Source organism: Ramularia collo-cygni (assembly GCF_900074925.1).
Source record: "Ramularia collo-cygni strain URUG2 genome assembly, contig: RCC_scaffold14, whole genome shotgun sequence".
Lineage (NCBI taxonomy): Eukaryota > Fungi > Ascomycota > Dothideomycetes > Mycosphaerellales > Mycosphaerellaceae > Ramularia > Ramularia collo-cygni.
In genome coordinates, this window is record NW_019716268.1 from 675,778 (window position 1) to 702,033 (window position 26,256).

At 52.3% G+C, this 26,256-nt stretch overlaps 15 protein-coding genes; 8 read left to right on the forward strand and 7 right to left on the reverse strand.

Annotated features, from left to right (window-relative positions):
- Nucleotides 1-535: 535 nt before the first annotated feature.
- Nucleotides 536-1,841, reverse strand: RCC_08574 (probable H+-ATPase V1 subunit c, vacuolar; the record flags this gene model as incomplete). XM_023773824.1 has 3 exons in its annotated part: nt 536-739; nt 794-1,479; nt 1,544-1,841. 3 exons carry the CDS (start codon nt 1,839-1,841, stop codon nt 536-538), a joined length of 1,188 nt encoding a protein of 395 aa, XP_023629592.1.
- Nucleotides 1,842-2,220: 379 nt separating this feature from the next.
- Nucleotides 2,221-3,803, forward strand: RCC_08575 (related to aminomethyltransferase precursor (glycine cleavage system protein T); the record flags this gene model as incomplete). XM_023773825.1 has 3 exons in its annotated part: nt 2,221-3,360; nt 3,418-3,513; nt 3,588-3,803. 3 exons carry the CDS (start codon nt 2,221-2,223, stop codon nt 3,801-3,803), a joined length of 1,452 nt encoding a protein of 483 aa, XP_023629593.1.
- Nucleotides 3,804-4,116: 313 nt separating this feature from the next.
- RCC_08576 (uncharacterized protein) lies at nt 4,117-5,190 on the reverse strand (the record flags this gene model as incomplete). Its single annotated transcript, XM_023773826.1, has 1 exon — nt 4,117-5,190. One exon carries the CDS (start codon nt 5,188-5,190, stop codon nt 4,117-4,119), a length of 1,074 nt encoding a protein of 357 aa, XP_023629594.1.
- Nucleotides 5,191-6,139: 949 nt separating this feature from the next.
- RCC_08577 (probable Adenylylsulfate kinase) lies at nt 6,140-6,876 on the forward strand (the record flags this gene model as incomplete). XM_023773827.1 has 3 exons in its annotated part: nt 6,140-6,147; nt 6,211-6,463; nt 6,520-6,876. The coding sequence occupies 3 exons, from the start codon at nt 6,140-6,142 to the stop codon at nt 6,874-6,876; spliced, it is 618 nt and encodes a 205-aa protein (XP_023629595.1).
- Nucleotides 6,877-8,346: 1,470 nt separating this feature from the next.
- Nucleotides 8,347-9,199, forward strand: RCC_08578 (probable methyltransferase; the record flags this gene model as incomplete). XM_023773828.1 has 2 exons in its annotated part: nt 8,347-8,468; nt 8,518-9,199. The coding sequence occupies 2 exons, from the start codon at nt 8,347-8,349 to the stop codon at nt 9,197-9,199; spliced, it is 804 nt and encodes a 267-aa protein (XP_023629596.1).
- A 46-nt stretch (nt 9,200-9,245) lies between these two features.
- Nucleotides 9,246-10,274, reverse strand: RCC_08579 (uncharacterized protein; the record flags this gene model as incomplete). The annotated part of the gene is made up of 1 exon (XM_023773829.1): nt 9,246-10,274. One exon carries the CDS (start codon nt 10,272-10,274, stop codon nt 9,246-9,248), a length of 1,029 nt encoding a protein of 342 aa, XP_023629597.1.
- A 524-nt stretch (nt 10,275-10,798) lies between these two features.
- RCC_08580 (uncharacterized protein) lies at nt 10,799-11,026 on the forward strand (the record flags this gene model as incomplete). The annotated part of the gene is made up of 1 exon (XM_023773830.1): nt 10,799-11,026. The coding sequence occupies one exon, from the start codon at nt 10,799-10,801 to the stop codon at nt 11,024-11,026; it is 228 nt and encodes a 75-aa protein (XP_023629598.1).
- A 117-nt stretch (nt 11,027-11,143) lies between these two features.
- Nucleotides 11,144-12,249, reverse strand: RCC_08581 (uncharacterized protein; the record flags this gene model as incomplete). XM_023773831.1 has 4 exons in its annotated part: nt 11,144-11,537; nt 11,593-11,748; nt 11,823-11,962; nt 12,022-12,249. The coding sequence occupies 4 exons, from the start codon at nt 12,247-12,249 to the stop codon at nt 11,144-11,146; spliced, it is 918 nt and encodes a 305-aa protein (XP_023629599.1).
- Nucleotides 12,250-12,598: 349 nt separating this feature from the next.
- RCC_08582 (uncharacterized protein) lies at nt 12,599-13,429 on the forward strand (the record flags this gene model as incomplete). Its single annotated transcript, XM_023773832.1, has 1 exon — nt 12,599-13,429. One exon carries the CDS (start codon nt 12,599-12,601, stop codon nt 13,427-13,429), a length of 831 nt encoding a protein of 276 aa, XP_023629600.1.
- A 624-nt stretch (nt 13,430-14,053) lies between these two features.
- Nucleotides 14,054-15,274, forward strand: RCC_08583 (uncharacterized protein; the record flags this gene model as incomplete). Its single annotated transcript, XM_023773833.1, has 1 exon — nt 14,054-15,274. One exon carries the CDS (start codon nt 14,054-14,056, stop codon nt 15,272-15,274), a length of 1,221 nt encoding a protein of 406 aa, XP_023629601.1.
- A 374-nt stretch (nt 15,275-15,648) lies between these two features.
- On the reverse strand, nt 15,649-16,373 carry RCC_08584 (40S ribosomal protein S8-B; the record flags this gene model as incomplete). XM_023773834.1 has 3 exons in its annotated part: nt 15,649-16,177; nt 16,239-16,307; nt 16,369-16,373. 3 exons carry the CDS (start codon nt 16,371-16,373, stop codon nt 15,649-15,651), a joined length of 603 nt encoding a protein of 200 aa, XP_023629602.1.
- Nucleotides 16,374-16,947: 574 nt separating this feature from the next.
- Nucleotides 16,948-17,640, reverse strand: RCC_08585 (uncharacterized protein; the record flags this gene model as incomplete). XM_023773835.1 has 2 exons in its annotated part: nt 16,948-17,328; nt 17,383-17,640. The coding sequence occupies 2 exons, from the start codon at nt 17,638-17,640 to the stop codon at nt 16,948-16,950; spliced, it is 639 nt and encodes a 212-aa protein (XP_023629603.1).
- Nucleotides 17,641-18,247: 607 nt separating this feature from the next.
- Nucleotides 18,248-18,839, forward strand: RCC_08586 (uncharacterized protein; the record flags this gene model as incomplete). XM_023773836.1 has 2 exons in its annotated part: nt 18,248-18,264; nt 18,329-18,839. The coding sequence occupies 2 exons, from the start codon at nt 18,248-18,250 to the stop codon at nt 18,837-18,839; spliced, it is 528 nt and encodes a 175-aa protein (XP_023629604.1).
- A 1,113-nt stretch (nt 18,840-19,952) lies between these two features.
- RCC_08587 (uncharacterized protein) lies at nt 19,953-22,721 on the forward strand (the record flags this gene model as incomplete). XM_023773837.1 has 4 exons in its annotated part: nt 19,953-20,759; nt 20,820-20,972; nt 21,030-21,112; nt 21,425-22,721. The coding sequence occupies 4 exons, from the start codon at nt 19,953-19,955 to the stop codon at nt 22,719-22,721; spliced, it is 2,340 nt and encodes a 779-aa protein (XP_023629605.1).
- A 1,721-nt stretch (nt 22,722-24,442) lies between these two features.
- Nucleotides 24,443-26,017, reverse strand: RCC_08588 (uncharacterized protein; the record flags this gene model as incomplete). 2 transcript variants are annotated; one of them, XM_023773838.1, is made up of 2 exons in its annotated part: nt 24,443-25,084; nt 25,415-26,017. In XM_023773838.1, 2 exons carry the CDS (start codon nt 26,015-26,017, stop codon nt 24,443-24,445), a joined length of 1,245 nt encoding a protein of 414 aa, XP_023629606.1. The 2 variants fall into 2 exon arrangements, with proteins under 2 accessions (XP_023629606.1, XP_023629607.1); XM_023773839.1 differs by lacking the exon at nt 24,443-25,084 and adding an exon at nt 25,188-25,199.
- Between the last annotated feature and the right edge of the window lie 239 nt (nt 26,018-26,256).

Sequence of the window (26,256 nt, forward strand, 5' to 3'; positions counted from 1 at the left end):
GCATGTTCTAGCCGAGAATAGTCCTAGTTCAAGGCGTTCCACTGCACGCCTGGGGCTGAGATGTTGTCCCGGAATTTGTTGGCTGGCTCCTAGACATCGGCATGCCACAGTGTAGCTTGAGGATGTGCCGGCCAGAGAGGTGCAGCATCCGGAATGGTAGGTAGGAGACAAGAGGAGTGAGAAAGGTAAGGTAAGGTATGCTCACCGCTGGTCACGAAAGGACCCCGAAAGGCCACTTCAACGTCACTCGAATCTCAACCTTGTCCATCGCGAATTTTGCCGGCGGTCGCCCAACATTTACATCAGGCGTTCTTGTCAACGAAATCTAGAAGTTGCGATGAAGTCGCGACGTAAAGACGATTTCCGAACAACTGAAACATCTGTGAACTCAATCTCAAGCACACCCTGCACGCTGAGCTATTGCATGATGTAACGCTTTCTCGCGTCACGGCAGAACCAGACGCCACTCTATTTCCATTCCATGCCTTCCTGGTTGTTGGTATACAATATACAATGCCTAAGCCTCGCTCCGCCACTATTGCAACTCGAATTCGTAGAACACATAGGGTTCATACCCTTCACTTCCACCACCGAACCCGGTGGCAGCCATTTCCTGCTGCATATTGCTGTCATCCTGCTTGGGCTTGCCTTTCTTGTCCTTGCTCATTGCATTACCGCCCAAGTCCGAGAAGCGCGAGTCCAGAGATGCTTTCGCTTTCTTCGAGCGCTTGTTGTCCGTCTACACCAAAATTAGCATGGGCGGTACCGACCACATTTACCCGGTTCAACTTACCTTGACCAACCCGCAAACGTACTCGAGCGGCAGTCCGTATCGCAAGACCGTTTCAACAAACACCCTCAAGCTCAGCACGTGTATCCAACTCTGCACAGCATCACTGTAGCCTGTCCGCCCCAATCGCAATGCTTCTCCCCACACTCTCCGCTCTTCCTTTTCCAGCTTCCGCAGCTCCTGCTCCTCAGCCTCCCGTCCGCCTTCTGTGAACTTCATTTCTCGTGGTGTCCACCTGTGCTCCCTGCACTTGTGCACAAACTCTGCGGAGTGTTTCTTAAAAACAGTGACGGCATAAAGCTGAAATTCGTCGTCCTTGGCCAGCAATTGTGCGCTGCGTGGAACGACCATAGGGGCGACCGATTCATAAGTCTTGAGGAAGTCCTTGATAAGCTGGTTGGGAACAGCGACAAGGTGCTGCTGCAGGTACTCTGAGTCGTCGGGTTTAAGAAGGGAATCTGGGTTGACCACGCTGACAAGAGACTTTTGGGAGAGGTTGCCAGTGTGTGAGCGCTGCATGCTAGCCAGGTTGGTCTTGGTTGTGTTGTATTGCTGGAACTTTGCCTTGACATCGTTGTCCACGGCGGCAATCTCCTTTTGTAGGGTGTCTACCAACTCGGCGATGGGTTTGTCGGACCGGTACTTGACCTTGTTCCATTGGAAGGACTGAAGGTAGTTCTCAACGGGTCCTAATAGATGTACTTAGCACGCAGACTCTTGCATGAGCCAGCCGGATCTGAGATCATCACCTACTATCATTGACTACCTTCTGCTCTTGCAGCTTCTCCTCATCACCCTCGAGCAATGATCTTAGCGAATCTGCCACCTTCTCTGCTACTCCTTTACAGCCCTGCTCCAGCTTGGCCAATTCATCTGCCTGCTGTACCAATGCATCGAGCGTGCCAATTTTGAATTCAGGGATGGCAAAGGGATATGTGGTGCCGTTGTCGTTGGAAACAGCAGAGCGGAGAGTCGTGAGAGCTTCGTCTCGATCGCCAGACGGTGTGATGGAGATTGGCAGCGAAACGAGGAAAAAGGTCTGTACCGGCATCGTGCTGGAGGCCGAAGGTGAAAGAAGGATAGTCCGTTATAGCTAGCTAGCCGTGAGTTGATGGACTCGTCTGTTTCTCCAGGTTGGGTTGGACAGCAACACGAGACGAGCATCACAACTGACGTCCGAGCGCCTGTCCACCGAAGCTTGACAGTGATGTGGGGCTCTAAAAAGGCCATCAGACCCGACTTCCAATGCACTTTCGGCCTTTGATACCTAGCCGGACCTTTCTTCCTCTCTAGGGAAGCAGGAACATGGAGTAAGAATACAAGTATCGTGACCCAACCTAGTCTACTCTTACGGAGTTGTTTGTGTTTTGCAGCGTTCTTTGGCGATCAGTCCGCACACCTCACTCTCACTCTGCAAGGCCACCAACAACATGTCGGCCATCAGAGCTATTCCGCGGACGGTGCTCCCTCTTCGGAATGCCTTGAAAATCTCGTCTATGCCTAGCCAGAAGACCGCATCCGCAGCGATTTTCCGTCAATTTTCGACCCGCCCTTCTGGACGAGAGAACTATTCCAGATTTGCAACCAAGACGAAGAGCTCATTGCTCCAGCAACAAAAGCGAAATCAGAGCTCCAGGGTGACTCCTGTACCAGAGTTCTTCACAGACGCAAAGCCAGGCAAAACCGATCTTTACGATCTTCATATCCAACATGGCGGCAAAATGGTTCCCTTTGGAGGATACAGCATGCCTGTCCAGTACTCCGACCTTTCCGTTGGCGAATCCCATGCGTGGACACGCGAAAAGGCCTCTCTTTTCGATGTTGGCCACATGGTGCAGTACCACGTCGAGGGTCCCGGCGCCGAAGCATTTCTCGAATCCATCACGCCCGCTGGACTGAAGGAGATGAAGCCCGGCCAGTCATCGCTTTCCACACTTTTGCATCCCAAGACAGGTGGAATCGCAGACGACTGCATCATCACTCGTCTGGAAGACGGTCCCAAGCACCTTTTCTACCTTGTGACCAATGCTGGATGTAGAGATAAAGATTTCGCCTATCTCTCCTCTGCTATTGAGAAGTGGGAGAATACTGTCAACCCCGTTGTTAACCTCCGGCATTTGCAAGCTGAGGATGGAAAGCCTTATGGACTCATTGCTCTCCAAGGTCCTCTCGCTGCAGAGATTCTCCAGTCTACGCTCAGCGACTCGTGCAAGGTTGACCTCAACCAGTGRTACTTTGGCAATCAAAAGTATATCACACTTGCCCTACCGTCAGGAGAGTCTCTCCCAATCGTTGCGTCTCGTGGCGGCTACACTGGCGAAGATGGCTTCGAGCTCAGCATCCATCCATCTCAGACTGTTGAGGTCACCAAGTTTCTCATGCAGACCGCGACTCCAGACAAGCTCCGCTTTGCTGGACTTGGTGCGCGTGACAGCTTGCGTCTAGAGGCAGGCATGTGTTTGTACGGCCATGATTTGGACGATACCACGACGCCTGTGGAGGCTGCTTTGRGCTGGATCGTGCCAAAGTCACGCCGTAGTGGCGAAGGTGCCTCGTTCAACGGCGCGGAGGTGAGACTCATCCTGCTCAAAAGTCAGACATCTGTGGCTAACCTATTGTGCTTGTAGACTATCGTTCCACAGCTCACACCTGTATCGAAGGGAGGCGTTGGCGTCTCTCGTCGCAGAATCGGCCTGATCGTTGAAGGCGCCCCCGCTCGGGAGGTAAGTTTCACGCAGCATCAAGAACCCCAGTTGCGAGAATGCATATACAACACATTCTGACATGTTCTTCATAGGGAGCGGAGATCCAAGACACAGAGGGCAACMCAATTGGCAAGATCACTTCAGGATGCCCTAGTCCAACGCTAAAGAAGAACATCGCCATGGGCTACATCAAAGACGGCATGCACAAGTCGGGCACCGAAGTCAAGGTGGTGGTCAGAGGCAAGGCACGGAATGCTGTGGTAGCGAAGATGCCGTWCGTCCCGAGCAAGTATCACAAGGAGCGATGATCGATAGGTCTCATGTTGGTAAACTTATTGTATTCAACGCTCTCCTGGGTATCACTTGTCCGTTAACAAAATCCGGAACGCCCAAGCCACATTCGAAACACCACGCCTGCGCTAAGCCTCGTACATTTGAGGTAGAAGCAGCCACTCCAATCGTTGAAGTTCAATCAATCCCACTGTAAATGCGCCCCTGTATTCGATCCCTGCGCTGGTCTCATCAATGTGTCTCCCACCATAGTCCCTGCCTTCCAGAGCCATCCACTCTCTCTTGCCTTCCAACCCACAGCATCGACAGCAGCCATGTCCCAAATGAACCCTACTTCACCTGCGGTGCAGGTTCGGGCATCACCAATCTACCGTTAACGACCGATCCGCTGCCCCTACTGATCGCAGTGTGAACATGCTTGACACTATCCTCGGAAGATGACCTGCTCCCGGCATGTTTGAGAACTCCTTTGGCGGGGCGAGGTCTGCTTCGTGATGGTCGAAGCGCATGGGCCGGGACAATCTCCTCATCGGCAAATGACTTGACTTCAATTGGTGTCTCGATTTCTTCCTCGTATCCGGCAGACACGTAAGAAACGGTAGTGCTGACTACGACTTCGCTGAACTGTTGCACTGGCGGCATGGGTGGTACTTGCAGTACACTATCCCGTCGCGTGACGCGCTGGTCACTTATGGCTCGCCGCTGGGCGTAGGTAGGCCGGCTGCGTTGTGCTGCAATCCCGCTTACATGGAAGGAGTTGCCTGCCACTATGAAGTCGTCTTCATCCTCTTCATCATCGTCGTTGTCGGAGGCGATGGCATTCTCTACTTCAGGTGTGTCGAATATGGCACATGATCCGTTCGAAGTATCATTCGTGTGCATCTCGATGTTGGTGATGTCCGCGGCCTGGATGGAGATGAGACCAGTATGATCGCTTTGAGTGCGGCGCAAAGGCACTTGCAGCTTAACGAGATGGCYGAAAGACTTTGCATCTTCGGCGGAATCGGAACCTTCATTGTACCAGCAGCTAGCACGCCTACCGTGGAAAGTCTTTGAACGACCACCTAGCTGKGGCGGTCGAAGAAAGCTGCTCGTTCGTGAAGGCTTGTGCAGGGAGCAGTTTGAATCTGATCTGAGAATAGCCATCTCTGGGGCGTGGTATAGCGAGCCGCTCGGTCTGAAAAAGCCTGGAGCTGCGTCTTCCAGTGGCGATGCTGGAATGCCGGGGGATGGCGGTGCGTGAGAGGAGACGCTGGAATCCCGCGATGAAGATCTGCTGGGCAAGATGAAGCCTCTGGTAACCCTGCAGCCACTGGCATCAACCACTGTGGACGGCCGTCGTGACCCTTTGAGGGATCCAGGCTTGTGTTTAGCTTCCCAAATTATCTGTTCGGTCGGCGGCATTTTGAAATTCTCGCTGCAGCTGCAAGCTGTAGAACTGTTGGCGATGAGGGTATGCCGCGGAAAAGCATGCAATATGGCGATGCTGAACAAAGTGCTGAAGTGCTGGGAATGAACATGTAGGTGATGAGAAGGTCGAGTGATGAAGAAGAGCAGGTGCAGCTGGTGTGGCAAGCAGGTGAGGTTTTTTAACAATGAGGTATAAAAAAAGCTCAAAATCGTGGGGAGGGAAGAATAGAGTGAATGGGACGACCGGACCTTGGAATCATGGAACCTCGACTTAACATTTGGTACCGTTTGTGAGGCATCAAAGTATAGATGGAACTGTTCTTTGAAGATGGGGAAATCTCCATGTAATGGCCTTCGGTAGGTTTGCTATCGCATGGGACGGGATGTGAGCACGATCACAAGTAAATCTGCTTCTTCAGAGCGCGCATCCCACATCACTCTCCCCCGCCACTTTCCGAGTTGCCACCACCCTTGTATGGGGCAGGTGGTCTTGAAGGTAGATAAGGAAGGTCATGCACGAGTGCTCCTGACCTACGTCGCTCTACGCTCGTGACTCTGGTCTTGTGAACGCCATGCCATGGCTCCCCAGCGCAGTCGTTCCGGACATTTTGTATGGAGCCGGGCTCTCATAGATCTGATCTGATTTTCACATGCCGCGGCGATGGTACGATTACCATGACGACGACCATGTCAAAGGCAAGACGAGAGCGGCCGCTGCCTTGAAGTAAGGTAGGTAAGGTAGACGTGAGGGAAGCCAACGCGAGCCGGGAGGGGCTGATGCAGATGCCGTGATCGGCCGACAAGAATTTCATCATCGCAACCTAACGCGCCCTCAAGTCAACACTTTTCTGTTGAAGCCTCTCGCAGTTGTGAAGAAATTGCAAGTTCCTGTTTTGAAGCACACCCGCAACAAAACCTCAAGCAACACGTACCCCAAGCGAAGATGGCAACGTAGGTGGAAGCATTCCTTTACCACCCAACAAACTTCTCCTTCACCTCTAACAACCCCATCAGCAACATCACATGGCACGAGGGCCTCGGCCGCAAGGAGCGCAGTGAGCTTCGCAAGCAACAGGGTGCCACGATCTGGTTCACTGGTCTATCTGCGTCTGGAAAGTCTACCATTGCGACGGCTCTTGAGCAACATTTGCTTCACCTGGGTCTGGCAACTTACAGACTCGACGGCGATAATGTCCGATTTGGTCTGAACAAGGATCTGGGCTTTTCGCCAAAGGATCGCGAGGAGAACATTCGCCGTATCGCAGAGGTAAAGAACACTCTGCATAGTAAAGACGTCTACATCCCGATGCTCATGCCTCATAGGTTGCCAAGCTCTTCKCCGACTCGACCACCATCGCTCTGACTTCYTTCATCTCTCCATATAAGGCTGACCGCCAGCTTGCCCGCGATCTCCATGCCGACACCAAGAACGTCGACTCTCCACTCCCATTCATCGAGGTCTTTGTTGACATTCCTATTGAGGAGGCTGAGAAGCGCGATCCCAAGGGCCTGTATAAGAAGGCGAGAGCAGGCGAAATCAAAGAGTTCACTGGCATTAGCGCACCATACGAGGCACCAGATAACGCAGAAATCCACATTCACTCGGAGAAGACGAGTGTTGAGGAGGCTGTGCTTATCATCACCAAGTACCTGCAGGAGCACGGAGTGATCAAGGCTTGAAGATGGCAATCTGGAAAGGCCAATGCACGAAGATATCTCAATGGAGGGAAAGGTCACAAGTAATGTCTGAAACATGACTGATGTGAAAGAGGGATGGAACAAAGTCACGTTCTCTCGAGGCGGCAAAGCTCCATCGCTGTGTTAAGGGGGCCAGGCACTGCTCTGCAGCTTAACCCAGGGGGCTAAGCCAGTTCTTACGAGGCACGTAAGTAGGAACGCGGACGAAATGCCATACTAGCGATCCATCGATAAGCAGCATCATGCGCTGTGAAGTCCTTGCGACGTCGGTCTGTGGGCTTGCCAGCAAATCCTTGTGAAGTTTATCGAATCGCTCGAATTCACCTTGAGTTGATGCATCCATTGCACGCATCCTTCACGAAACTCAGGGCAAGTTTGGTTCGAGGTTCCYCGGTCTAGGGCATGATTGTACCCCATAGAGCCAATGGCTTGGCTTATACCGCGCTGACTGGTACCGGATCTCGGGATCGCTTTCCTCAATGCCGGGTTTGATATTCCAAGATTGGTGCGGAAGCATCGCAACGCACCGAGTGTATGATAAGGCGATGCACCAACGCTGTGTAAGTCTATTTGTGTTCAAGGAGTAGTCACAGAAACTGTCCTGGAATTGAAAGGGAAGACGATTTCTTTTTGTCTCGTGCCAACACTTTCCGCTTGCAGCATTCACGACTGCAAGGCAACCACGCTTCACCATGAGGGGCTTCTTTTCTATAAACAACCCACCAGCAGTTGCAAACGAACGATTGCATCGAGCAGAAATGAACGAGCCACCGACCAAAGCTGATCCCGAGCTCTCCCTCCTCAATACATATCAACATACGACGCCAACTCAGCCACAGAAAGAAGAACCCATGGCTAGCTGGGTCGTACGAAATCGAAAGCGACTGGCATACGAATCAACTTTCATCAACCAAGCACGGCAGCTACACGAAAACAAAATGACCACGGCTGAGCCAGCTGTCTATCCCCACGCTCTTGCCATCCGACTTGCGAAGCGAGGAGCGATTGAGAGCGAGGAGAAGCATGGCGTCGACTACGAGCAAAGACGTTCGTCGTCTGTGTCGTCGGTGGAGGACGGAGTAAAGGCCGAACCCAGCTCTTTCGTTTGAGGAATGCTAGGGAGCAGAGCTTGGAGAGAGCTACGAAGGAATGGCATTGATGTCTTGGATAAGGCATGTGCCCATACTGCACCTTGAGATATTTTATGTGCTGTTTTACGTGAGGATTGCAGTCCTTGGCAAATGCAGTGGTCTTTAGGACTTCACATCTGTGGTTGCTATTGTCCACACATGGTGTATATTTTGAGATGATGCCTGAGGCTGCAAATTACGACGCTAAGAAATAATCGACTTCACTAGGACCTTAACTTTTGCCTGTACATCATTCGCTGAATTCACGCCCGATCACCTCCTCGTCACTTGACATCTTCAATCGGTTCCAGCTCAAATAATCATGGCCGGGCCAGCAAAGAAACGGCAGAAGCGCGAAGAGAAGCAGGAGGGCGAACTTCCACAGAAAAAATACTATCGGCAACGAGCACATGCGAATCCATTCTCAGATCATGACTTGACCTAGTATGTATCACTTTCAATATCAACTCTGTCAAAGCTAAGTGAGTCAAAGTCCAGAGTCTCCAGCAGCAATGGACTGGAGCCAACACTACCCGGCCTTCATCGCCCCAAAAGAAGACACTGCAGAACAATCCGGCTTCCCGACAATGGCCAAACAAGTGACAGTAGCAGACATAGGCTGCGGCTTTGGCGGACTCCTTTTCGCACTCTCCCCCAAACTCCCCCAGTCCCTCATCCTCGGCATGGAAATCCGCACATCCGTAACGTCCTTCGTGCAAGACAAAGCCAAGGCTCTCCGAGCTCAACACGCATCCACAGGAGAATTTCAAAACGWCTCGTGCATTCGCGCCAATACCATGAAATTCTTACCCAACTTCTTCACCAAGGGCCAGTTGGAATCTATCTTTTTATGTTTTCCCGACCCGCACTTCAAGGCGAGGAAGCACAAAGCACGGATTGTTAGCACGACGTTGAATTCCGAGTATGCGTTTGTTATGAAACCTGGCGGGAAAGTCTATACGATTACGGATGTGGAGGATCTGCATTTGTGGATGGTCGAGCATCTGGATGCACATCCAAGCTTCGAGAGGGTTGGAGAGGAGGAATGTGAGGGGGATGAATGTGTTGCTACCATGAAGACGGAGACAGAGGAAGGGAAGAAAGTAGAGCGAAATGCCGGCAAAAAATTCGTGGCGGTATTCAGACGATTGGAGGATCCGCCATGGCCGGAGTGATATGTATCGTCATAATTGTACAATTGAWAGCATATGTACGGGCGGTCTATATCTCCAATCCTGCAGGGAACTCACTGCTGACCTGCTGCGACGCCTGCTTTCGTGCTGCATCTCTGAGTCGCTGTTTTTGTTCTCTTGATGCAACACGAGACTGGTAGAGGTCGTCAATTTTCTGGTTCAGTTCCGCGCGGAACTCCCTTCTCGCGGCATTGATCAGCGTCCGCCGTTCATCTTCGCTGAAAAGCTCGACGGCCGCTGCTCTTCTATCAAGCTTCTCCTTGAACATCTCCAGTCGACTCTCCACATAATCTGGAAAGCGTTCTGCAATCTTCGCCTTCTCCTGATCTATCCATCGTTGCGGGTCCGGCCGAGTTCTCCGCCATCCATCGGATGCGAGCATAACGTGCTTTCCAGGACCGACACGGAATTTGATGACTGGGAGATCTGCCGAGTGCTCCACTTCGAAGGCATCGTCCGTCATTGGAATGGCCTCAGTCTTCTCAAGGATGTCCTCCTGATCGGCTTCCGCAATGGCTTCGAATGATTCAAAGCCTTGCGCAATTGTGTCAACCTCCTCCACTAATCCTAGTGCCTTTCTTTCCTCCCTAAAGCGCTTCTTTACACTCGGAGTCTGCATAATGGCCCATCGAAGCCACCAGCCAGACTCGCCCAGTTCCTTGATCCTAGCCTCCTTCTCGCCCAATAGGTACTCATCCAGCCCACCCAGCTTATCAATCGTTCGAAGCACACGTGCACTCACGCGAACCTGTACCGGCCGGTTCAGGCTTTTGCTGAACAGCTTCCGCGTGAAGATATTGGGATGCCACGTTCGTCTCGTCTTGACCGCGATCTTCTCGCCCACGTTGTTGCCGAATTGAATGCGCTGTCCACCGTAGAGACCCAGTCTTGATTGTTTATACCATCGTGTCGGGCCGTAGGGATAGGGTGGCAGTGTTTCCGCCAATACCTGTGGGTCGTTCTTATCCCACTGTAGACTGACGGCGCGCGGTGATGAGGTCGAGAATGCGCGCTGACATTGGCACAGTGAGCCTGGCCGGCGGAATAGGGCGGCCATCCAGATCTGACTTTCCAATGTTGATGGGGTCAGAGATGCAAGTGAAGAGTGATGGTGAAGTTCATCAAATGGACGGCTTTCGGCGAAGCCAAATCCTCCGCGTTTCGACTTCGATGTTCTCGAGAACATTCACAATCGACACTCACACGCACTTTACACATCATGGTTTCCCTACCGCAGCGGATGCGAAAGCTTCAGACACGCCTACTGGCAATTCGATTAGGATCTGGTGCGGTGGTACTCCCCAAGGAAGTCAGAAGAATCAAGATGCGCTTTGCGCCTCAAATGAATGGAGGACACATGGGACCACGGTAATACACACATTCTCCTCAGATGCATCATCTGTACTGATGAGATACTGCAGAAAATTCTGGAGACACGAGCTTGTTCGATTGAAATATCACAACCCTTCCGTCTCAATGACAGTGGATCGAAGCGAAACGCAAGAAGGACCGGCGACAAWGGCAGTACATTTTGCGGACGAGAACGCAGGCGAGGCGAAGGAACGGATAGAGACCATCAACATGAAGAACTACTCAAGTTCGGAAATTCTGGATGCTTTGGTGAAATTGACAAAGGCATATCCGATTGAGCCCACGCCTGAGGATAGGGAGGAGCTTGCCAAATTGGATGAACAGCAAAAGAGGAGTGAGAGAGACAGTAAGCTGTCGCAAGAAGTCCGGGCGAAGGCGAAGAGGGAGCAGCAGCTGTTGGAGCAGGCGAGAGGGGATGTTGCAGCGCAGTCCGCGTAGAAAATGATGTACAACTGGATCGTCGGGCTGGAGCATTTAAAAGCGGGGCGTACGGCGCAGGAGACACTGTAAATATACCATGGGCTGTCGCTGTACAGTAACATTATGAGCAAGACGTTAAGCTACTGTGGGTACGCTGTCTCCTTTCCACCATGCCATGCATCCCATTACGAAGACGATCACCATGACATCGCTGAAGATGGTCTTTGCGATTCCGATGTATCGTCCCACGACGCGGATGTAGTTGGCGTAGGGTTCTGGGATGAATCCGCTGTTTGCGATCGATGCTAGAGGTCCTCCACCCTGCAGCTGGCCCCTCTCGAGGAAGTACCGCGTACTCTGCAGTACCAGTTCTGAGGATGTGAAGATGATGAAGAGGCGTGGTCCAAGTCCGTATCCAGATTCCTCGCTATAGACGCTCTGGCTGCGTCCCAATTGCGTGCCGTTGAATGTGGATGTGAGGCAGATGTATACGGCGAGAATGAAGGCAAAGATTGCGTGAACAATGCGCCTGTAGGTCATGTAAGTCTTATGCTTCGGGGACAATTCAGGGGGTTTGATCTCACCAAAGATGAGCCGTCCCGCTTGATGTGGCTTGTGCTCCTCCCTGCTGTTGACCCCCACCGCCCATAAGGGCTTGTAGCATGGGAGGTAAGTCCTGCTGAGTGGAATTTGGATTGCTGGGATCTGCTTGTCCGCCCATCTGGCCCATCATCTGTTGCCTGGACATCAAAAGTCAACAAGACAATCCCATGTGTCGCCATACTTTGTGACGATAGAGTGATATTCCACATACATCATGCGGGCGATAGGGTCGTCCTCTGCTCCACTCCCCGCACCACCCATTCCCTGCTGCATCTGCATCATCATATCCGCCATAGGGTCGCCTGTCGTGGTCTTCGAGCTTGGAGCAGAGAAATTGGTGATATCCACTTCCTGTAATCTGTCAGGTCCTCGTCCAGATTGCCTTCCTCGTTGCAACTTTTGATATTTACCTCCGGATCGTCCACCACTGATGCAACACGAGGTACTGCTGGTCCACCAAGCACCTCATCAGGTGGCGCGATTCCTCCATTCAGCGCTTTGATCTTGGCCAAGCGGTCTTCACCCTGCTCCGTCATCTTTTTCTGCCGCTTTTCTCGTCTCAATCTAGCTTGTCGCTGGTTGGGTGTCTCGTCGACCAAGCCATCGGAGCCGGTGGTTACTGCATCTGTGTCGGCCATTGCGATGTGTGGATGTCCTTGTCGAGGTAGCGGCTTGGACAAGTGGAGGTATCCGACTTTGTGGTTACAACTTTCACATGTGACGAAATGAGGGACAGGGATGATCAAAGCCCGTCTACAACCTTCGAACGACATCACCTTCACAATTCCATTTCACAACACATCGGACAAGTCGGCGCCGCGTATTGGATCGTGAACATCATAGGGCTACCTGGTCCGCGAGTTGCACCTGGATCGTATCGATCGATATCTCATGCTGTCAAGGAGAGTTGACTGACTCTGCTGCATGATCCTGAAGCGAGTTCAAAGTGGAAACCTACAACGCTCAATCTCTATTACATCCACAGCAATGGTAGGCCCAAACCCACCGTCAAAGTCACAGTGGCAGAAGAAACCGACTTTGTCGCATTTTCTGTGCCTGCCGCTCGTGACCGAAATCTCTCGGCCTCAGCTGGACCGATCTTTGGGGCAGTTCAAAGCGGAGGTGTGTGCAGATGGGCCAGGAGATCTCACCACTCGAGATGAGAGTGGCACATCGGCAGCTGCGCAGTCGTTGTCTGCCAAAGCTATACGACCGCTCGGCACGCTGCATCTTACACTTGGAGTCATGACCCTMAATCAAGACCAGCTCGCCAAGGCTGTCGAACTGTTACGCTCTCTGGACGTTGCAACGTTGCTACAACCATCGTCAGTTGATTCGAAATCAGAGTCTGAATCCGGTCAATCGCAGAATACTACGGCTCATGCTCTGACCATAGACCTGAAGGGTCTAGAATCAATGCATGACCCAGAGTCTACCTCCATCCTGTATGTGGCTCCCTCAGACCGGACTGAAAGATTGTATGCGTTCTGCCTGGCATTGCAAAGGCACTTCGAAGAATTCATCGTCTCGGACGACAGGCCCTTGAAGTTGCACGCCACGATTGTGAATACCATTTATGCCAAAAGCAAAAACTCTGCCAGTCGCTCGCAAGGCCATGGTCCAAAGGCCAGAGGCTCTTCTAAAATAGATGCCACAGCTGTGCTTCGAAAGTACCATGACTTCGTATGGGCCGAAAACTTCAGACTCGATCGAATCGCCATTTGTGAAATGGGTGCGAAAAAGATCATGGACGCAGCCAAGGTTCGCGTGGTGGAAGAGCGGTATACCGAAGTTGCCAGTGCTGCTCTTCCATCTTGATTGAATTCTATTTCATAAGTACCTGTCCTGAGATCTGACACAGCTGCATCCCAGATACGCTCGAGCTTGCAGGATCGATGGAATTTCTTTGCAAGTTTCAGGCGTCCCAATATTTCAAATAATTGACCATACTAGATTGAGGTTCACCGACAGCCACACCTCAAGCTTTGGATGGCTGGAGGTTTTAGGGTTCCAACTTCCCTTCGCAGGCTGTGCTAGCTGCGCGGCTGCGTAGGCCAAGACTTAAAACTTCACGAGTTCGTACTCCTACTTATCAGCATCTGTTTGAAAGAATCAAGCCTGAAAAGAGAACGGTTCACGGCGAAACAGACACCCTCGTCTAGCAAAGGCTACTTCTTTGGTATGGCCTGCCCAGGCGTTCTACGGTTCACCGTGCTACAGACAACGGAAGACTCCGAATGCAATGAGCGGGCGATCCTTCGCGTGTCGTGGAGCTGGAAGAAAGCTTAGGTTCGCTGTTTCGTCAGGTCACAGCCAAGGCCGTGACCGGCAACGTGCTTTTCTTCCTCTGTACCTCGCGTCGCTATCACTTTCCATCTTGTGCGCCTCACAGCGTTATATGCAACACCGTCGTGGTAGCCATACCACAGCCATTCGCTAACAATGATYATCCATCTGGCTGTAGCGGCACTTACGCTAAGAATGGCGATCGCCAATTTGCAGGAGAGCAGCACGACGAGGACCTCTACAACTATACCTATGGCACCCGTCGTAGCCACATCGAAATCAGAGTTGAATGTTGCGCCTACGATTAGCGATGGCCCTTCCACATATTATGCCTCTGCAAGGACTACAGGCAGCCTACAAGACTATAAGAACACCGGTTCAATAACTGCACCAGTTCCAGGACTACCAATCACGAGTGGAGCAAGCGATTATGCAGCCAACAGCTCATCTTCGTTGCCGGGAATAGTCTACACAGAGAAGACACAAGGGTCCCTCAATGCTTCCACGTCTCACCTACCTCCCACATTTCTACCCTCACCGATAGCTTTGTCCAAGTACTCAACAATCGCAAAGCCTACATTGCCCTCGACGTTCCACCTAACACCCACAGCTCTGTCTTCACCGATAGCTTTGTCAAGCTACCCAGCAGTCGCGTCTCCTACGCTCCCCTCAATTTCAGAATCGCCAATCGCGTTGTCGGAACAATTGTCAGTTGCTGCGCCTACATTACCCACAGCTGGACCTCAAATCACGGAGACCTACGTACCTGCCATTGTGCATACAGAGATGCCGGCCGAGTCTCTGGAACTTCCGCCTAGCCAGACGCATATAAATCCTGGCCACGAGACGACCCTTCCAGATGGATTCATGCCCGGCGCGAACGATGGCACTGGGAATCCCCCCAGWCAGACAAATGTATCGCYGGGCCATGAGACAAACCAACCCAGTAGACCGGGAGCGGACACTGGGGATATGGAACCGGAAATTGTTACTGTACCGACCACGATTGTCACCGTTGCGCCTGGCATGATGATCACGATGGGCGGCTATCAATCAACTGTCACGCGTGCAGAGAGCCGCCAGTCAGTGGTGACCGCGATTCCAAGTCAAGTCATGACGATGAGCGGAGGGGAGGTTGTCACAGTGCCTGCAGCTGTATACACACTACCAGTCATTCCAGTGTCAGCGACAAGCAGTAGTATGACGACGACAATCTCTGGCGATAGTGGTAGCGAGCCGAGCGATACCGCGCCGCATGGAGGTGGTGATGGATCGATTGATGTGGAGGACGAACAAAGTGCTGCAGTGGAGGTTAATGTTGGGTCGTGGATGCTATCGCTCTTGGGAATCGCTGTCGGAGCCATTGCTCTGATGTGATTGTATTTATCTTTCTTGTGGGAATCCTGCAGTTCAGGAGTATAAGCGCGGAGTTTGGGCATGGGCCGTACATCTGAAGGTCTGATTGGGGAGCATTGTTATCAAATTTCTTGTTCGCGTGAGGAAGAAACAGATGAACTGAGACTGAGAAGATCTGTGATATCATAAAACGTGTAGCCTTCACGAGTTCTGCATTCAATGTGCCATGGTATTCTGCTTTTAGTGAACCATTCACGACACGGCGCTGCTTCTTTTCTGTCTTCAGAGACGGACCATGCGCAATGGCAGTCCGTGATCATCCCTGCGAACAAATGCAGCACCCATCCATGCCATAACGCCGAGTAGACCGAATAGGAGATGTTGTGTCCATTCCTCTACTTCCTGATCGCACGCTGGTAGAAAGCAAGCTCCTCACCCTCCAGAATGTAACCATCGACACGACCGCTCTGGCCGGGACGGCTGGCAACAACGGCGTAAAGACGACCGGCCTCGAACTGGCGCTCGAGTGCTGGCTCAACCTTGCCACCGGCGGTGTGACGCTCCTTCTGCTTGCTCTCAACAGACTTGCTCTTCTTCACAATCTCCTCCTCCTTGGCGGCCTGGCGTCTGCGGCCAAGGGCAGCACCGTAGTGGGCCTCGTACCACTGACGGAATGGGGCGGCATCGACCTGGACAACGGCGGCCTTGGTGAGGGTGTTGGTACGGATCAACTCGTTGTTGGAAGGGTGGAAAGCGACGGCGATGACGCGGACCTTGCGGGCGACGCCTTCACTGCCCCACGAGAAGTTGCCGGAATCGAGGCGGAGTGCGCGGAACTTGCGGTTGCCGCCGCGGGTGCGGACGAGGTGGACGCGCTTGGCACCGATACGGGTGTTGGCGGGCTGGCGACCCTTCTCGAAAGCTCTGTCTTCACATCAGAATCTGATGTGTAGGCGGGAGACGATCGGTTTATGCATATTCATACCTCTTCTTGCGGTAATATGCGCGCTTAGCACCAGTGGCGCTGCGCTTGTGACGGGAGTCACGAGAGATACTGCGAGCGGGTCAGCACATGTCGGTCAGAGGGGAGGGCGGAAGCGTGGTATGGACTGTACCCCATGGTTGCGGTTGGCGAAGAGTGCTGCACAGAATGTTAGCGGTGTGCTGCAGATGTGGGGATACGCCGTATTTCTGCGCAGGAGCGAGTATTCCAACGGGGATTGCGTACAAATTGACGGACACTTCACCTGTGCAATGGGTGATGTTGTAGTGCTGCAGCGAGCTTTGATGTTGAAAGACTGAAGTTCGAAGTCCTTTTTCGCATCTGCCAAGAATTCTGCGGTCCGAAGTGCGGGCGCTTGGTACCTCACTTTCAATATCTCGCGTTGTCTACCTCATACCTTACACAGCGTCTTGTCGCATTGGAGTGGTAAAACGCTGGAAGACAGCAGCTATTAAAACTGGTTCCTACTGCATCCGAGTATTCTATCGGCGAAATACGCTGTTCGAGGCTGCTAGGATTGTAGCGTTTTACCACTCCAATGCGACAAGACGCTGCACGGCTTTGATCACTCAATTACGGATTTTGGAGCATCGCAGAGTCTCACAGTAATGGTCACGGCATGGTTCGCAAATGCTCTGCATTTGCCTGATTGTCAGGAACTACCTAACCGCTGCACCCACTCGTGTACTTGCTAGGACCACCTCCCCAAGGACATGACCTTGTTCCAGCCTGCAGTGCGCTCCTCCGTCACAGTGGTACCGAGACACTGCTCGATGTAGCTCGTCCACCCAATCTCGGTTCCTGCTGCGAGGCCATCCATGATGCTGCTTTCGCATTGGGTTTTCAGAAACCATGCCGCCGATCCGATGCTGAATTGCATGCCATTCACCAGGGCAAGCACAGCTGTGGGCCCTTCTCTCGTCGCCCGTTCGACGTCTGCAGTCGAGATACCGCAGTTCGTGCAGGCCGTGGACAGAAACGTGGCGTACTTCAGATTGAACGACGGGCTTTGCATATTGCGAGTGCCCTGGCCTGGGACTCCAGGGTAGTGATTGATGTTGTATTTCAAGTTCTAAAAGAATGTCAGCCAAGCTCAGTGACATGAAAGTATGCCAGGAGACCATACACCGCTTTCGAAGAGCATGACTGCCACTACGGCTGCCTGGGTGTTGAAGCCCTTGATGCCGTGGTTCAAGAAACTGAGGTCGATGTATGGTGCGGCTGTAACTGCCGTGACGCACTCGCTCAGGAAAGGTGCCCCATCGCAGGACCCGGTCTCTGGAGCTATCGAAATCAGATTGTCTGCCGATATGACTCCTTCGCTGTTGGCTGCGGAGATCATGCAGGCCCAGGCGCATGCCGAAACCCAGGTGGATGTTCTCATTATGTTTGGAGTTGAGCAGTGTGGTTGTTCAATTTGAGTTCCTCACGCCGAAGCGCTGAAGTTGATGAGACTATCGAGATTGGCGAGGGGTGAAGTGTCGGTCTTGTCGGAAGGAACGTTGCTGAAGTAGGTAGGTAAGTTGGTACTAACAGGAACTGGTGCATCTAAGGACACTTGCTGTGATCATCTCAGTGAATCGGATTCTGACCGAGCTCGTATGAAGGCGCGATAGCAGGCAGCCGACCTTGGATACCGCAGAAAGAAACGAACGACTTGTCTAGGTCAAGCCGAGCACATTTGAGACCTGATGAGTGCAACTGAAAAAGTGAAACCCTCACACTTACTCGCGATAGCTGCAGTGTGTCAAAATCCAATCCCTTCAAGCAGACTGGACGCAAAACAGCATCAACATCAACAGATGTCGACATTTAAGGATGGATCTTTGGATGCCAAAGGATTGCTGTGGAACATCTCGACCAATCAGACTAGCTTCTTGAGCTAGCGTCGCTTCGTTTCAGCTGGATGTCTTCCCAGAGATCCTTTGGCTGTCGTTGCATCTCATCTTTCCATTTGAGAACAGCATATCCAAGTGCTCAAGGCCAGCAACATGGTCCACCCAGAAGTGTCAGTATCAGACTACCTAACTACCATGTAGATCTCAAGAGACACTTCACTAAAGATTCCACAGCCTACCAACCCCATCGATCAGCGCTGCAAACGCAATCTGGACTTCTCACGGTCAGGCAATCATCCAAGTCCCAGCTACAGAAGCCTACAGCGCTTTGCGAGACTTTCAGTCGTACTCGGTCTGGAACAAGTTCACTCCGTCAATTTCGACTCCATCCGGTACCAACAACATCGAACTGAATGACAGGATCAGTATCTCCTATCGAGCAGATACCAGAGAGAATACCACTTCAATTCCGTGTAGAGTCACAGCGGTATCGGATAATGACATGACTTTTGCTTTGCGAGCATGGCTGCCCTTCGTACCGGAATGGCTACTTGTACCCGAGAAAGTGCACAAGATCACAAGCAGAGGTGAAGATGAATGTCTATACCAAGTCTACGAGACACAGAGCGGAGTTTTGGCGTATGCTGTGAAGTATTGGATGGGTGCGAAGCAATCAAACATGAATCAGTCCATAGCAGATGCACTGAAGATGCATTGCGAGAAAACGAAGCGAAGAACCCATTGATTTTCTGAACGCTCAAAAGCCGATTCGAGTCAAAGCGAGCCTCCGGCCGGGGAAACAATCCGGCCGCTTCGCATCGCAGAACAAGCACGTGAGCTTACACGCGAGAACTCCACGCTCAACGATAGTTCACGCGACTTTTCTCGGAGAACTCCAACGCCGATCTCCGTGTTCACGATGATGCACCAGGTCTTCGTAAGAGCGCAGTGGAAAGCGAGCCGTGGCATCCAGATGACCGCGCTGTGTCCTACTTTCCGCGCATTGAATTCCAGTGGCAAGGTGCGTTGTTTACTCGATACGCGAAGGATCGCAGCAAGAAGTCACGCCGGCAGAATCCGCCAATAGCGAGTGCCGCGTCCGTCTCGACCGGTGAAGGATTGAGGTCCAAGAGCTTCCAGGCAGACACGCTTCGCCGACGGGCCCCATTCCTTACTTTCTACCTCGATTTGCCAGCGATACTGCCACAATGCTAGGGACGTCCCTATTTGACAACGTGGRTTGGTAACTCCAGTCAATCGACGACTATGCACTGTCGAGAAAAATAAACGCAAACCGGCAAGGAGTCTTTCCCAAATCGTGCCCCCGGCTTAATAATAGCGTCGTCTGAGCTAGGCGAAAGCTTAATTCTAGGCAGCGACGCCGACGACTCGATCTGAAGTGGTTCCCGGCTATCGTTCATCAACCAGCTTGTATCCTCAGGTTCCCTCGCCTTTCACAGCATTGGATCTCCTTCTCGCCACGAAGTAGCTCCCACTTGCAAATTTTGGCTCAAATTTCCGCAATATCAAACCGCATCACTACGACGTTCGCAACTTTGTTCATCTGCTTGTTTGCAGGACAGCACAGCCCACCTCGGATCCCAATACCTGGTCATCTGGTCACTGGACTGACGCAAAATACACCTTAGCAGTCCGAGGATCCCAATCATTGCTGTGCATCTGGCATGCAACAAAGGCTTTCTTACACTCCCAAAGTGACCACCGCTGGACTGCCTCTAAGACGGCACCTGTTGCCGCATTGCATCGTAAGTATCCAATCGATCTACTCTGCATGCTTGAGCTAAAGTTGAGTCACAGGCTCGTGCTTGACCTCTCCCCCCTCTACGTATCCTTTCAAATGGCGAGCCCAGCCGCTCAGAACCCGCGCCGCCGCGCCGCCCCCAAGCCCACTGCGAGCAACCCCAATCTGACACCCTCTCTTGTCGATTCCTTCCAGAGCATGTCGCTTCGGAAAGGAGACACCTTTCACCCACAATCCAACACCAGTCAGAGCAGCTTCTGGGATCCTCTAGAGTCAAGAGTCGGATTACCATCTATGCCCTCTCGCTCTGCTACCTCCCCCCAATCGCTGGAAGACCTTCTCATCGGCGCCGGCGAGCGTCGCATTGCTCAGCTCCTCAACAACGTCGATCAGGCCATCTCCACAAACTCCAAGGTCGCTTTAGGCAATGTCTTGAGCGAGCCAGAAGTACTTCCTGTCCCCGAGTTCATGGTCGACAACGCAACACCACGAGGGCCCTTGAGAGCGCCACCCCGCGGCCGCAACAACCACCACTCCCACACTTCAGACAGCGGAATCGGCTCTTCAGTCGCAGACTCCTCGGAAGCGGCATCTTCTGCCAAGAGTTCCACCCGGACCGGTGAGCAACTCCCTGCAGCGCCCCGCTCCTATGCCCACGCTAACGCAGTACAAGTCACGCCAGGAGCACAGTCATTCTCTAGCATCTCTGATGCATCCGACGACGAGCGAGGTCTGAGCAAGTACGCTGCAGAGCAGATCTACAAGCACATTGTCAAGCCCATATTGCGTGAAGAGTCACTCAAGGAATTTCACGAACTCATCAAGACCGTTCCCGAACGTATTGGAGACAAGGAGATCAAGAATCTACGAGATCTAGAGAAGACACTCATCTTTTTGGCACCGGTAAGTCTACACATCCGTCGAACGGATGGAGCTTTTGCTTACGGGTGTTCTGGCGTTAAGGATTATTCGCGTTCTCCCYCGAAGTACCTTCGTTTTTGCGAGCGAACGATCCGCGTCCTCCACACGACTGTCACGACACTCCACGAGTCCGACCAGCGAGCGCCGACCGATCGACCGTACACGCAGGGCTACTTTTTCGAATTGGTTGAGCAGGTTCGTGCTGGGACTTTGACGCCTCGCGGCGCCGCAATTATTAACACATTGCTACAGATCCGCAGATACGCCACGATTCTGGCGATTACAAGAGAGAAACAAGCACAGGGCGAGGATTCCAACGCAATGGATGTCACAAAGTACGTATGGTTCTGCTCTATCGATTCTTGCCGTTATCGCCGCCGCTACGAAATTTCTTGCTATTGTCGTTGTCACCCCATTCAATTCTGCTATTGCCGTGCACAAAAATTCGTCAAGCGGCTGATGCGCGAAACGAACAATACCATTCACTTTTTAATTTCGCCATTCACAGCAAAATTCCCTCCTACAACACATCCTAGACCTTTTGCTGCATGTCCTTCTTCTCTCTCACAAACAACACCACACATCCAAGACATCATGTACAGCACTCTTTGTTCCACAAGTTACAATACTAACGACACCTACTTCAGGAACGAGCAGCTCTCCCTCCATGGAGGAATGTCTCGCACCGGAAAACCAGCTGAGCTGGTCCGCCACACTGCCGACGGGAAGATGATCTCACTCGCCACCGGTCAGATTGTCCCCGCAGAGGAAGTCGCCGCTTCTTCATCTTCGATGAAGAGACCAGCAGAGGCCGAGGTCGACGATGACGAGGCTCTGCGGTCCATGGCTCGTCGCAAGAAGAATGCCAAGCCGGAGATTCACACCTGCGAACTTTGCAGCAAGGAGTTCAAGCGTCCCTGCGACTTGACAAAGCACGTCAAGACCCACGAGCGGCCGTGGAAGTGCTCGAGCGAAGACTGCAAGTACCACGAATATGGTTGGCCAACCGAGAAGGAGAGAGACCGTCACGTCAACGACAAGCATTCCTCGACACCRTCGTTGTATCATTGCCTCTTCAACCCGTGCCCGTACACCTCGAAGAGAGAGTCAAACTGCAAGCAGCACATGGAGAAGGCACATGGATGGCAGTACGTCCGCTCCAAGAGCAACGGCAAGGGTCGTGCTTCCATTTCGACGACACGTCTTCCACAAGGTTCTGTGCCGCCATCACCGGCATCGGCGGTGCTCACGCCAATTGCGCCGTCTCCATCGAACCAGTCGTGGACCAACTCCTCCCGGCACGGCTCTATGGCACCACCTCCAACTACCGGACCCAGCAGCTACAACAGCCCTGCTGCTTTCGGCACCCCCGCGTTCGCTCAGCCGTCGCCTGACTTCTCTGGCCACTTCGACATGAATGGTCTCTCAAACTTCGATTTCAACGCCTTTCCATCCTTTCCCCTCACCCCCGCTATGAGTGAGGAGCGCCGTACCTCCGAGTCATTATCGTCGCATTCCGGTGTCTTCAATGGAAGCTCCTTCGACGATGCATCGCCGCAGGACTTTCAATTCGACGACTTCGACTTTCAGATGAATACCGCCGACTGGAAGCAACAGTACACCCCAAACTCCAACATCTCTGGACCAAGCGCAGTAGCGACCGGCATGCACGCCTCGCCAGGAGCTCAGATGGAGCAAACATTCACAAGCGATGCCATGGCTGTTGATGACTTCAACTGCTACGCTGCTACCGGTGGCGACTTCACCCTCTACGGCGGCGGCTCCACCTCTCACAACACTGGCGACGACATGTTCCCTGACCTCTCGGTCTCGGAGGCCAGCTGGGGCAACATGCACTTTGCCTCTCACCTTGACTCCACTGCGACTCCAGCACTTCCCACTGGTAATACGACTCTCCACGAACTCTTTCCAGACCTTGCTTAGTGGTTCAACCCCAGGATTTATCCGGTGAACCCGGCGGGATTTACTCCACATCCCACCAACGACTCGCTATCATTGACAGCGATCTGATGATATGAATGAAATGACTTGACTTGAATTTGCACCGGTGAGATGGGGAAGGCTCTCGCAGCGAGCTTTTGTTACGCACCTCCTTAACAGCCGAAGGCGGGATGGCAGGATGTACTTTTAGACAGCGATATGCTTTGCGCTCAATGCGCTTACCAATGACCATCAACTGCTTTGTGTTTGGCTTCCTTTCATTTTAGTGTCTGGAAAGCCCAGTGGTAGGTGCAATGGACCTTGAATCTTGATTGACATGTGCAAGGCCAGTGAGGTCRCTTATCTTTGCATCTCGGTTCATCCATTCACTTCGATTCTTCCCTCTTCGTATCACATCGTTTGCTGCACACATGTTCCGTTGCTACCTTGCTGAACAAGACACAAAAGTACCCTTTACAATACATTCATCAGATGCAATCCTCCATGCCATCCTCAGCTACTCGCGCGCGCGCTCTGACCGCTCCAATCGTCCAAAATACACCAGCTCTCGATCTCATCCGCTCACCGACAAACTACAGCCGCCGCGACCGGCATGCGGTGCCTCCCTCCATTCTTGCGCAGAACAGAGAACTGCTGGGCATTGCAGAAGCTCCTCGAGTCCTCACGTGCAACGAAGAGCAGCACGTCTGTGTAGACCCGATCCGTTCCGACTCTACCGAAAGCGATCATGTTGAACTCGGAGAGATTACAACTGTAGCTACCCTGCCAACCCTGACGGCTCGGAGACGAAGCACACTTGCCAAATTGAGCGAAACGGCTCGGAAGACTGGACGAAATGCGAAGCGGAAGCTCTCAAAGGTCATCTCTTGGAAAGGCAGAAGAGATTCGGGGAAAGATGGAGAAACCACAAGTCCCTTGAATAAGGTGTCTAAGACAAATGATAGCGGAGACGTTGAAGCCATTGGACCCAGGGCTACATCGCTGGGCGATGGACACTCATGTGTAGATCCTGCCTGGGAAGAGGCAATGGAATCTTCTTCTCACGGGCTCGAAAAGAACTCGCAATCGCCTCCAGAGTACGAACCTCCACCTTTCCGACTGGAGTTGCCAATCCTGGACAATACTTTTGCAAGCCCGGAAGATTGGCAACCTTCGCYACAGACCTACATGCAAATGTCTGTCGATTACTATAATCGGCACTGTCAGGCGTCGCCGGACGAGATGCCGCATGACTGTTTCATGGACGACCCGTGGCTATGGGAGGGCTCTAGGAAGAGACTGCAGTTTCTTGTGGAAAATCCTGACCTCGTTGCGATGAGATTCGATGAAATCTACAGAGAGATGTTATAATCGAAATTCGACAACGTTGAAGATGACAAGATAGATCAGACATATTCAGTGCTGGATGAATGTTCGGGAACGGTCTGCTGGGAGCTTTTTCGACTGCTCAACCATTTTCGAGCCGCTGAGAGTGTTGCGTTGGTCCGATAAATCGACCGCTACTGATTGACGTCCAGTAGATGGGGCTGCGCTGTAGAATCGCACGGGACGGCTAGAGAGATGCGGAAGAAAGGAAAATGAAAACCTGCAAGATATTCTGCGAAAAGCGTTGCTGCACAACAGTGCGGAGTTTGATTTGACCCAGCGTTTCGTGATCTATTAACTACCAGAATGACATCGAGTATTCTGCTAGGAGTGCAACACTACCTCAAAGGCATATCCACTCCCTTCTTACTTTCCACGTCCGCCTGAACAAATCGTGGCAGCAATGCAACCCTCCATTCATGCTGGAACATTTTTGATCCTTCTGGTAAGAGATCCCCACTTTTAACGAACGCCTCTCTGAGCACTTTCAGCTCGACTGCAGGCAGCTCAATTTCTCCCTCAGAAAGCGTCTGCCGGTCTAGTCTACCTTCATTATCGTTCAATTGCTCTCCATCTCGATTAGAAGACTGTTGTGGCCCTGCATCCTTCCAGAATATCTTCACTGCACGTAATGGTCTCGGCTGCGGTGCCGCTGATGACGAGATGTTGATGTCCGGGTTGAAGATCCACACTCTAATTGATGATGAAGCGTCCTTGGAGTCGAAGGGCGACCGTATCAGGAATTTTCGCACGCCTTGTGTTTCGATGCTGGAGAGGAGATGGCAGGCTAGCCATTTTTCCGGTACGAAGGATTGGGTGGGCGACTCTCGGGAAAGCGATAGAGAGAGTGCGAGTTTGCGGAGCTTGTAACCTTCGCTGCTGGTGTGAACCTGCCCGATTGAGGCACTACAATTGCTGCAATTCAGAGAGACAGAGACCTCATCCTTATCTTCTGCGGTTGATGTATGGGACGGGACAGTCTAGAAAAGAGATGCGAATCAGCATTACGACTTAATTTTCAGGCCTGTGCTATGTATAGGTTTGTATCATGCTCATTGGCATTCTCGTCAAGCCCATGGGCTCCTAGAATTGACACTGAATCGGCAAGACGTAAGCTAAAGTATTCCACAAGATCAACCATGAAGGCTGATGCTCGCTACGCCTTTGGCTGCTTCGATCTTGGACATTTGTATCCCGAAACTCCCCTGGAAATGACCTTACGGCCTGGAAAGACCGGTTCTTTTTGCCCGTCTGTGGATGTGGGGGAGAAAGATGAAATTTGAAGGAAGATGGGTGGTTTCGTAACCTACCGTTAAGTTTTGGCAGTCTTCGACTGCGAGCACAAAGTCCACAGGATCCACCATGCCAACTCCAGGCTGTATTACAAGTCTACTATCCGCTGAATAGCCCTTGACTGGAGTTTTGTGGTCATGATCGTGTGGGACATCTGGGCGATGGCAATGCCAGAAGTCCATCATTTCTGCCCAATTCTCCGATGGAAGATCTTTCCATACTTTGACCTTGCCGCGCGATACTATGATAGATCTGCAAGATTCGCAACGGATTTCTGAGTCTGCGGTAAGAGAGACGGCGGTCCATGGCACAATGTCGTCAGTTTCGTGATCGTTGCTGCCGCGCAGGAAAGTGCTCCCTGGCTTTTCCTCGAGTTGAAACCGAAAGCTGATCTCCTTGGTAGGCACCGGCGGGAGAACAAACGTCGCTTTGCTTTGGCCGCCTGGAACACGAATGGGCAATTCTATCGCAGCATTTTCACCCTCGTGGGAGAGAGATAGTTGTGTACCATCAGCTGCGAGTACGGCTCTTGTTTCCTGATTTGTTGCGGTTGAGAGCGAAGCTTGGATGGAGAGGGTGCGTATATTGACCAAGTGCTCAGCGTACAGATGAATTGGCATTTTGCAGTTGATATCGTTGTTCTGGCTTCAAGATGAAGACGACGGAAAGCCTCGATCCACTCCTAACCAAAAGTCGAGGCGAAGCGCGGTGCGATCCGCYAGCGTGGTTGGCCCTTAAATATGGGACGATCTTGTGGAATGTTGCCCATTGACGAACCTCTTGAGAACTTTCGATCCCAGACACCAGCTACTTCGTGAAGCCCACCCACCAGGCGGAGACATACCTTCGTCGAGAAGGA